Below are 12168 nucleotides of genomic sequence, written 5' to 3' on the forward strand. Positions count from 1 at the left end.
ATGCCCCCTGTAACAATTTCAGCAATTATATTTAATCATTATTTTATTTCCAATATGTCCGTATTTATAAAAACATGTCCAATTGCACACACTGGGATCAATTTGGATTAGCTTCTAGAAAACTCAAACATTGTTCAAGCTCAGAAGGTCTCCTAGAAGTTGATGGACTAACTGTGAAAGTGAAAGTGAAATCTCAGAAGTGAGATCTCTGTGGTAGTGAAAGTGAATCTCAGAAGAAGATCCTAGATCTCAGATCTTAGTTCTCCATAGGGAGGTGAAGTGGTACAATGACTTGTAAAGTAGAGACAAAAGGCATCAACACATTAGTTAAGATCAGAAAGAGATAGGCAAAAAGATAGTGGAAAAGGAACAACCTTAGGCATTCTCCTTCTAATCTGTAATGGTACCATTATCTCTTAATCCAATGTGTGGTATCCAATGACCAACCAATAAGAGATGGAAATGAGTATTATTATTGCCTGTTGGACCTCAGTGTATGACATAGCATCACTGCTATTAGTAATAGGAAACCGTGTTGGGAAAAGTGTTATATGTACAGTAATGAGAAGAAAAAGTTCTACAGTTACTAGAGACTTTCTTTGTCACTAGTAATGAAGGCAATAAGAAAATACAGCTTTCTTTTTTAAGGCTTCTAAGATATAAATATGTTTTCTATTACTTTTATATGTAGAATTATCTTTCCTGTGGTTCGCCATGAAAAAATTATTCTGCACATCATGTTTTGAAGTCATATGCATGCAACATATAATAATCTTTAGTCTCGGTGCATTTTTTTTTACCTTTTTTATGCAGCCTGAGAACTAAGACATTGTCATTAGCTGCATCTGTTCTTAAATGTAATCTGTTTTGGACATGGTTAGCATGTATGTATCACACACAAAGACATCATTGCCAAACTTGTAAACATATGATTAAACATAAGATTTTTAGAATAACAAAATACTGAGGAAAGTATACTGTTGTTAAGTATCATACATATATGTATCATGTATCAACTCTTAGAGATGAAAAATGCATTTAAGACAATAAGAGAAAAGCACACTTCTGCTGGTGAAGTGGGAAGTACTTTGGTTCATGTTGAAATACTGGGCATTTCTGAATAATTTAATGGTGTTTCTTTTCTGAAAGTTTGCCTTTTCAGTTTTTAGTACTTGACAAATTTAGCTGTAATATATATGCAATGATGGAAGAATCTTCTTGAGACATGATGAATGAAAAGACTTATAAATGCTATAGGCTGCTGTTGACTATTAAGAAACAACAAATGCAATCTCTTTAACTTGTACCAATCATAAATATGATCTAATGTAGAATGCATTCCTACTTTTCCAGAGACATTTCTACAGTTCCAATTAAAATACAGCATGCAACTATTTTTCATTAGAAGCTTTTTCCTTTAGAAACTATTTATTCCTTCAGTTCCTCACTTTTAAAATTATTTTAAAATAAGTGACAGGAACTGCTTTAAAGTGCTTTAAAAACTCAAATTAGTTATCAGATTAAATCAGAACTCCTTTAAAAGAAAACTGTGATGTAAAAAAAGTCTTGTCAGTTTTTAAAATTATTTATAATTAGCAAGATTACATTCGGTTGCAGAAATTTTAATTTGCAGAGGAACTCATGATTTTAAAAAGGTCATTCTCATTATAGAATAAATAGACATATCCAGTTTGTTTAAAGAAAAAAAAAAAAAAAAAAAAAGAAAAGAAAAAAGAAAAGAGAAAGAAAAGAAAAAAAGACTGGTTGAGTAAACTGTTTCTACCTGTGCCCACAAAAAAAATGATTACAGACAAGCCTTTTCCTTCTTCTGGCTCCTTGGTCTGTGTTTTGTCACTAATATCATACATCAGAATTATGATTCCAATTTGCAGTATACTAATTTCTATCCAGTTATTCAACATTAGCACATGATCATTCTTCAGCAAACATGAGAAGACAGTAATTAGGACACTTACATAATATAGCTGATGTGTTGTAATTACATTTCCAACTCACCACATTGTAATGTGTTCATGTACATATGGTAAACTTCTTGTATTTGGGTCCAAAGACAACTGTTTTATATTCACAAAATTATATGTCATAATATAGTGTTAGAACACCTAAATACTACTGCACGTTAAAAGACAGTTTATCGGGAAAAAGACCTGTAAATCATGAGCAAAGATAGTTTGTTCCTTGATATCTGTTTGAAGAAATTATAGATTAAAATACTACTGAAAAAGGAACATTTGAAGGAAAAATTGCTTTGTGATACCTATGATCCTAATTTGAGGCCCAAATCTTTAAAATATTTAAATATTTAACTCACATTTATTTCAAAGGATGGCAGATCTCTAAATAAAATTGAGGTCTGTGGGAGATTTTCCAAGGCTCATTCCAGTGATTTTACTGTATCAGAACCTTTAACCTTTTATTATTTAACCATCCAAATGGTATCAGTGTGCAACACTTAAATTGTTCTTTCATTTTCCATTTCTGTCATAGGATTTCTTCCTCTCTTGAGAAAAAAAAAAATGTATCTAGAAATATTCAACGTAAAGCACAGTAAACATTAAAAAAATTAATAACATTCAGAAATCTTTTTTTTTAATTTATTTTTTCTTGAATTATTTCACCAATGAGCAAAAAGGGGGAAGGTGGTTTTGTTTGTTTGTTTGTTTGTTTGTTTGTTTTTTAGGGGGGAGGAGATAGCAAGGGGAAGAGAGCTGTGTTTAAAATTAGCTATTCCTTTTTCATTCATTCAGTTGTTTTGTATTTAAGAGTGTTCTATTTTTAAAAATACCTAAAAGAGGATATCTATGCACTTTCTTTTTGCATTAATATATTACACTTTCTAATTTTTATCTAAGTGTTCTTCAAAATCCAATAACACAAGTAAAAGAAAGCTAAAGACAGTAGGAGCAAATAAAACATAAGAGAAAGAAAGGTGAAATATAGGCATGTGAGTACCTCATAATATATCAACAGATAATTAGAAATCATCAATTAATTTACAATAAAAATGTGTTGCAATCAGAGACAGAATCAAGTATATGTATCTTAGATTTGTCTGGAGTGCCACATGCTTTCTCATCTTTGTAGAAAACAAAAATGGCAATGAAATGAAAACAGGATTGAGACTAGTATGTGATAAACTTTTCTTTAGAGATTTTTTGAACATAAAAAGTAGTATTTCTAACAATAACATCAAAAAATCTGTCTACTTCAGTTTTCAGAATTTGTCCAGGAAAAAAAAACAAAACAAAAAAAAACAAAACGCAGAAGAGACATTTTGTTAAATTAAGCTTGCTCTTCCTGGAAAATCCTGCAATAGGGCCTCATGTCTAATATAAAATAATCAAACTAATATTCCCTGTTGTTAGATCTCCTTGTTTCTTCCAGAAGGGGGGACTCTGGCTATGTTACTCGGATCAGAATTCACATTCCCTTGGTACAATCAGATGATATCCTATCTTTTGATACCATGAAGAGGAGTGAACACATCATGTGATGGGATTTGCATCTCAGACAGGGAATTTGATTTCTAAAAATAATCGTATTTTTAACAGAACATGCCACAGCACAATTTCCAAATCACATTATTTTTCTGGTCAGATAACTTGGTTATCAAAAAAATAGAAAAAAACAAAAAACAAACACAAAAACATTACTACATTACTTATTGACTGATATTATTAGGAAACATAATTTTGGCAAATGTTAAAGTCTTCTTCAACCTACTCCTAGTTTTCCAACATATTGATCAACACCTAACTTGCAGTATTGAAACAAAAACAAACAAGCAAAAAAAACCCACACACATGATTTGTAATTTCCCAACAAATTTTACATGTTACCCACTTCAGCAGGTAAGTTATTGTTGTAAGTACTTGTTACTGACTTCAGATTCAGAAAATATTTTTTTTTAGAAATGCAGCCATCTAATACATATTACCACAAACTCATCCATTGATTTAACTTGACAGCCCACCAAAAACCCAACTTGAAAGTAGTTTTCCACTTGGGATAGGCAAATGAAATAGTAAAAAGATGTAAAGGTTGCATACATTAACATACCATGCTCAGAAATCACAATATATTCCTCAAATGTTTATTATTGGGACTAGCATTATTTAACAGCTTTGTTGGAGACTTGGACAGTGGGATTGAATGCGCTGTGAACTAGTCGGAAGACAACACCAAGCAAAGCGTTGCACTCGACATGCTGGAGGAAGGAATGCCATTCAGACGGACCTGGAGAGGCCTGAGAGTTGGGTCCATGCAAACCTTGCCAACAAGACTAAGTGCAAGGCTCTGCACCTGGAACAGTGCAATCCCAAATATAAATACAGGTTGTGTGGAGAATGGATTGAAATCAGCCTTGAGGAGAAGGGCCTGGGGGTGCTGGTGGATGAGAAGCTCGACATAAGCTGGCAATGTGAGCTTGCAGCCCAGAAAGACAACTGTATCTTGGGCTGCATCAAAAGCAGAGTGGCCGAGGGAGTTTATTTTCCCCCTCTGGTTGGCTCTCATATGACCCCACGTGGAATGCTGAATATAATTCAGCTCAGGGGGTCCAGCACAAGAAGGTCATGAACCTGCTGGAAGGAGTCTACAGGAGGGCCATGAAGGTGATCAAGGAGCTGGTGCACCTCTTATGAAGACAGGCTGGGGAGTTGGGGTTGTTCAACCTGGAGAAGAGAAGGCTCTGGGGAGATCTTCTAGCGACCTTCCCATACCTAAAGAGGACCTACAGAAAAGCTGGGGAGGGACTCTTTGTCAGGAAATGTAGTGGTAGGACAAGGCAGAATGGCTTTACACTGAAAGAGGGTAGAGTTAGATTAGATATAAGGAAGAAGTTCTTTACTCTGAGGGTGCTGAGGCACTGGAACAGGTTGCCCAGAGAAGCTGTGGATGCCCCATCCCTGGAAGTGTTCAAGGCCAGGTTAGAGGGGACTTGGAGCAACCTGGTCTAGTAAGAGGTGTCCCTGCCCGTGGCAGGGGGTTGGAACTGGGTGATCTTTAAGGTCCCTTCCAACCCAAACCATTATATGATTCTCTTTACATTCTTTAATGTCAAGTGGTCTAAAGAGCCCCTGCAAAGTCGTGTTGACTGAGGTTTGCCACAAGAATGGCAGGCAAGAGCTCAGGTGAGACGGTGAGTACGAATGACAGCAGCTCTCCAGAAATCAGGATGCTGGTCTTTTCCAGACGGGACAGAAGAGAACATGCTGAAATCACTGCAAGAGGACCTTTGAAGGACCTAGTGACAAACCAGACTGTTTTTGATACATACAATAGTACTGGGCTGTTTTGAAATCATTTCATTTTGAAGAATGCATTTCTCTTACGAAATACCTCCTGCTTTACAGCAAACTGACTGTTGTGTGCTTGCTGATCATGCCTGTATTGCTAAATAAAAGAAGGCAGAAATAGTTGCCTGGCCCTGAGCCTGGCTGGCCTGGCACAGCTTGCAGTAGAGTGCCCAATCTCCCTTCCCCTGCAGAGCACTGCACTAGATCTGGCCCATCAGGCTGGATAAGCAACCTCATCTAGTGGAATATGTCCCTGCCCATGGAAGGGAGTTTGGAACCTTTAAGTTCCATTCTGATCCAAACCATTCTACGATTCTATAATTATACTTTGGTAGTGAAAAACACAGCACCTTTTACCATCACATCTCATTTGCTTTTGTGATTAAGAACAATGAAAATGTTCCCACTTCAACAATTAAACTCCAAAGCCTTGAGAGTCCATGGAAGCAGGTAAATAAATCAGAAGTATTTGAAAACTGTTTGAACAGAAACTTTGATTTACTTTCAAATGCTTAATTATTTAAACGGAAAATCATGCCAGAACTATTTGAAAGTTGCACTTAAATAATAGAACTAACTGGTAAGTAACTCTTATCAAACAGGAGTCATTGATTTTATCATTAAGAATCATCTTGTACAGAGAATAACAATAAAGATACAGGGAGGGAAGGAAGATACTAAGTCCATCAGAATCAGATTCTAAATTGTAGCAAAAAGGGAGGGAGGAAAGGAGGAAGAAAGAAAAGGAAGGGGAAAAAGCCACTTACCATTTTTTCTCTCACTGTTTCCACATGGCCAGATCTTAGCACACGTGACATTTGAACGGGAGTTTCTTCTTCCTCAGCTTTTTCAGCTTTCAAAACCATTTGGGTAATCCCAGTTGTCAAACCCTCTTTCTTAGCATCCTCTTGTTTCTTTGCATACAGTTCCTCACAAGGTGCTTCAACTTCTCCTTTATGTACAGCAACATGGTCTTTTGCCTCAGCTATAATTTGCTCTTTTTTGTCCTCTGAATGTGGTGCCTTCTTTTCTGGGAGCAGAGGTTTTTTATCTTCTTCAAATTTGCTTAAAGTTTTCTTTTGATCTGAACTTACTGTTGCAGGAATTTTATCTGCTGAAAGTGTCTTTGACAGCTTTTCTTGCTGAAGTTTTGATTTTTCTTTTTGAGCTTCCTGTTGGATTTTCTCCACTGAAGAAGCTTTTGCAATTTTCACATGTTGAAGATTTGGATCTTCTTTCTGAATTCCATGTTGAATTTTATCAGCTGAAACAGCCTTGGACAATTTCACCTCCTGAAGTTGTGCATCTTCCTTCTGAGCTGAAGGTTGGATTTTGTCAGCTGATAGTGCCTTTGCCATTTTCATCTGTTGGAGTTTTGGGTCTTCCTTCTGAATTCCATGTAAAATTTTGTCAGCTGAGGGTAACTTTGCCAATTTTGCTTCTTGAATTTTTATGTCTTCCTTCTGAACTCCATGCAAAATTTTATCTGCTGAAGATGTTTTTGCCAGTTTTGCCTCTTGAAATTTTGTATCCTCCTTTTGAACTCCATGTAAAATTTTATCAGATGAGGGTGTCTTTGTCAGTTTTGTTTGCTGGAGTCTGGGGTCTTCCTTCTGAGAGACACGTATTTTATCAGCTGAGGGTGTCTTGAAAAGTTTGCTCTGCTTAAGTTTTGCATCTTCTTTTTGAATTCCTTGCTGGATTTTATCATCTGATGATGTTTTTTCCAACCTCCCCTGCTGAAGCTTTGGAACTTCCTTCTGAATGCCTGGTTCTTCTTTAGGTTTTGCGGCTGCTGGAGTAGGCGGTGTGGAAGTCTTCTGAGGGGAATGTGAGACGGCAGGCACAGGCTGTTTTTGAGGAGTTGCAGGTGGTTTGGATACTGGTTGTGAAGGGCCTGGTTTTGGAAGTGGCACCTTGCCCATATCTCCAAGTTGTCCTGACATTGCCCTTTGGGTCTGGCAGTTTAAGCACAGCCATTCCTGTACCTGTGATACAACAAACATATGAAGTTACTTATTTGAAAACTTAACAGTAAAATCACGTTGTGTTTTCAGCTGGTACAGTTGCCATTAAAATACTTGTAAGCTCTATCCTATGAGCACTGAACAGGCATTTTCTTTGTCTGCTGCTCCTGCAGGATGATCCACAATACCTTTTTAAAAAAAATAAAAATGAAGTATGTCATGTTCCAGAAAGCCTGGCTGAACAAAAAGAAAAATAGATTGTGAAATGTAATAATTACATTGTCCCTAAGTATTGATGACCTTTATGTACAAAGTTTGCTTATGTATTCCTAAAACCTTTTTTTTTTTTTTCTTGAAGACTATAATCTGCCAAAATCTGCCTCTAATTTCGTAAGTCTGAGTAAAAGAAGATGAACTGGGATTCATGGACCTTTGTATTTTTCTTCATAAATTATGTTCCTCTCTTGAATTTGTGTTTATGTATCACTGGTTAAGTTAGTAACCCCAAAGAAAGTATATGTTTGCTCTCTTTACTACTTAATCTCTGCTGAATACTGTCTTTTACTCTTCTTCAAAGAAAATCAGGAAGACAAGGACAAGACTACAAAAGATCTTATTGCCAGTTGCCTAGCCACTACATGAGACAGTTTCCAGTGGGGCTTGGGGTACAGTTTCTTTAGAACAGCAAAAAGACATTTTAAATACAGAAAACTAACTAACCGAACAACTAGTATTGTGCTACCCCTTTGGAAAAACAAAACAAAACAAACAAACAAACAAACAAAAAAAAACAGGGGAAAAAAAAGATAAAAAAAGATTAGGCTAACAAGTTAAATGTAAATGACAAGAATTGCAGATGAAATGACAATTGAATGTGAGATAAAATCTAACAACATTGGGTAGGTAGGCTAGTTTTGTTGAAGTGCAGCTAAAGTCTATTTAATGTATAAAATGTTTTTATTTGAAGAAATTAATGTCGGGTAGAAGATTGCATGATGGCACTCACTATCATTCAGGTCAACTAACAATTGCCTTATGTATTAATTTTCTACTTCTATAGAAAATGATTAAATTAGTGAATCCTGTTACTTGACACAAATACATATTTATGAAAAAACATTTGGCAATGTTGTCCCAATAAATGGAGTTTATTCACTGAATTGTCTGTCTCTAAATGCAGTCAAGGCCCTAATAGTTACTATACCTTTTGCAATTCCTAACTGAATGCAGATCTGTATAAGACTATTAGATTTATTTTTTTTTTTTTTTCTGTAGAAAAAACACTAAAACATTAAAATATAACCCTCCAAAGGAGATTAACCCTTAAAATGCTACTACCTGTAATCTGCCTGGAAAGCATTAATTAGGAAATAGGAATAAAAACAGCTTCATTTGTGAAGAATGTGCAAAATAAAAATTATCTTTCTTGAAAATACTCCTGTTAGGGATTTCCCTGGATTTTATTTATCTATTTATTTTATTTATTTATTATTTTTTTTAACTATAGCTTCCTTTCTTTTTGGTGTGGCCTGTTTAGAAATTAGAAATCAATACTGGAAAACATAACTATGCTGTGAATTATGTTTTATAACCTAAAAATGAAATTAATACATCTGGAAACTAATTTGGCCTTAAATCCACAAAAATTATGATAGTAGTACTATCAGGAATTCTAAATATACTAGATATTTTTTATTATAAATAGAACACAGAATAAAGAAACAATTTCATAGTATTTTTTGATTCTGTTCTCAGAAAGACTGAAAAGGCTACTACACAAAGCTGACTAGATAATTATGACAGTTCATTTTTATTTTAAAGTTATTGTAGATTCAAAAAGACCAATAAATTCTTTCAAACAGTAGGCAGAAATGTTACCATTACTACTTATGTCAATAGAGCTTATTTCAGTACAGAACATGGGAATAATACTCAAATGTTGTTAAGCTTATCAGAAGCTAGCCTTAACTATCTTTTACTTCATTAAAAAATAATAAATAATAATAATAATTGTCTTCTACCATGAAATAATCCATGGGTCAAGAGTTTGCTCCATTTCACATACTTACTACATATATATTTAATGAACATGCTACTTTGTACATTAAATGCACAAGTTCTTCTCACAGTTCCATTTCTGCATGACATTGTTTCCATTTATTTCCTGGTAATACATCTCTTCTGTAGGGTCTCTATGCTTATACCTTTTGTACACATCCGCATTTGACTCATCACTTCTTCTAGCTTTGTTGGTAAGGTAGCACTTAGTACCTCTGCAACTGTGAGCCTCCATTGCTCATACACATGCCCCTTCTTAGATTCACACACAGTAGTGCTGAAGACATCATAGAACAAGTCTCTTAAAAATGAAAGTAACAGTAATAAATATGAGCAAAGGCAGTTGATGATGAGTGAATTGGCAAATTGTGCTAAACCTTGTCAAGAGATGGAAGTTCTAATCTTGCCTTCCTGCCATACTGATGTAAGTGGTGCTAGTGAAATGACCTGGAATTGTCTAGATACACAGTGATTTAATGAATCTTGCCATTGTCCTCTTGGATTTTTGTTATATTTGTATCTAATTATCACTTCTTTTTTTCTTTTTCTTTTTTTTCTTAGGGTTGCTATGTAGGCATGGAAAATACATCTCTCAAGCTATGTGTTTTAAAATGCAATCTTTTTATAATCATGAAGATATTTGATCACAAAATAACCTATACAAATCTTATATCACCAGCCCTCTAGCTCCTAATTCACTGTCAGAATGGTTCTCTGTAAATTGAATTTTGTACCATGAAGTCATATGCCTCAGTTTAAGACTCAACTTTTCCTCAGTTAACCTCATGCCCTGAATGCTAGTTTTTCCTTAGGCTATCTTTTCAGTTAGCCTGTCAACCCAAATTTATTAGGACTTGGGAAATGGACATAATCTTTCTTCAGCAGTCTTCACTAGATAAATTGTAGTTCTTTACAGAAATATTCACACTCCTTGGTTCCTGAATTGGCAGTAGACATTATCCTTGGTATCACAACCAATATCAATGTGCTTTAATATTCTAAGTCTGTGGCTCTCCCACTGTGTTTTCCAAACAAACTCTTATTGCTGGACAGTACAAAGAAGCTGTGTTACAATGTCCTCCTCATTTGGTTTTATAATAAACAAATGCCATTGTGAAAAGTTCATACATCTAACATTCATTGCAACTGTTTATTTTTTAAAGTGTCATGCAAAGGCTCAAGCATTTCAGTTCCTTTGCTTTTGAAAATGCCACAATGCCAGAGGAGTTCAAGTTGAAAACAATAGGTCTACTACTCCTTCTCTCTGTCGTTCAAGGATTTTTCATTGCAGTATGTTGATGGATAGATTACCCTCTCCTGGCAAACACCAATTGGTAAACTAACTGAAAGTAACTCAAAGTACCTAATGTATTTGTTAAGGTGAAAATAAACACTTCCCACAGAACATCTCTAAATTTACCTCTGAAGTAAAATGTTTTAGTTTCTTTTGGAGGCCAAATAATTAATTTCTTTGTCATGGTTGGAGCATACCTTTATCCCTTCCTAATTCTTCCTCCTCACTGCTCTTAGTAAAGGAAAATAATAAAATTAATATAGGAACATAAGAAAGGATGAAGCACATCTGTGAAAAAATAAATTTTGTTAGCTTTCACTACCTAATGTAATCACATTATCAAACAGAATCTTTATGGAAAACCATGTACTAAATATAACTGTAAGATATATATAATCCATCCAAACCAACTGACACACAGCTAACCCATATATAACTCATATCTGCTCTTATTTATTTTAAGAACTGCTCCTGGTAACTACAGCTCTATTAGTACAACTCAAATGTTTACAAAGTTTTAGAAAATAATTTGAAAGATAATTGAATTGATCCTTGTGACAAAGAAAAGGGCCACATGCTAAAAGTCAATACGTATTTACTAGAATAAGCCTGTATCATACAACTTTTTGCTTTTGAAAGTATCATTTATTTTACAAGTAAAAATTAAACCATTACATGCTCAACACACCTGGAATACCAGAAAAATAACTGAATCTGTGACACCATTAATTTGTCAAATTAAGAGAGATGAGTAAATTGCCAGGTAGGAAAAAAGATCTCCTGTGGAGAAAAATGACCCTAAATTCTTTACATTTTAGCTACTTTAGTTATTTAAAGTAGAGTGATAAATGAGAACATAAGGATATAGAAGAAGACACATTGGCCTTGACCAGTAAACTGGATATTGCCTATTTATTCCCCAAACTGCTCCGGAGTCTTTAAATTCAGTAATGATGTGCAACCACTGCTTGGACCCTCTTTTTTTGTTTTTCCCCATCCTTAACATTTTCTATTCAAATTTGTATCCTTGCTTACTAACAGAAGCCTCCAGGGACTCTGACTTTCTGAATAGACATATCTTGGATGTTGAAATAATTATTCTGTGGAAGAAAGGTAGAACAATCAGACAGTTATTTCTAACGCCCTAAGATTTTGCTTCATCTCCAGTAAAAAATTAAAAGTACTCTTGGTACGTTGTCAGCTGATTTGTTATTACTAACGATCCCTTCTTTTTTATCCCCCACCAAATGTTAACACTTGCAAGAGAGTTGAAAACACTGCTGCAAATTACCAGAGAAGTACAAAGAGCCAGTGTTTTTCCTATATGTCAGGATTTACCTGCTCCTCAGATTTAATAGGGTGGGGACTATTAAATATTCCATTTTATTTTGAGCAGATGAAATACAGATTACAACAACACAAAGATGACCTACTTCTTCAAGTGATGACAATTCTGAAATGCATATGCCCTTATACTTCAAGATACATCCTAGCACCTTCAGGAAAAGCTCATTCTTTTTCTTTCTAGGAA

General features: G+C 34.9%; 1 protein-coding gene across 1 annotated transcript in view; it reads right to left on the reverse strand.

Moving 5' to 3' along the window:
* The window catches only part of PCLO (piccolo presynaptic cytomatrix protein), a gene marked incomplete at both ends in the record, with an annotated part of 199010 nt that extends 191686 nt beyond the window's left edge, over window positions 1–7324 (reverse strand). Inside the window, one exon of the mRNA XM_084306345.1 lies at window positions 6086–7324. Coding sequence (XP_084162471.1) covers window positions 6086–7324 — 1239 coding nt within the window. The remainder of the gene's footprint in view (window positions 1–6085) is intronic.
* Between the last annotated feature and the right edge of the window lie 4844 nt (window positions 7325–12168).

Source organism: Netta rufina (genome assembly GCF_964035555.1).
Source record: "Netta rufina genome assembly, chromosome: 1".
NCBI classification, from domain to species: domain Eukaryota; kingdom Metazoa; phylum Chordata; class Aves; order Anseriformes; family Anatidae; genus Netta; species Netta rufina.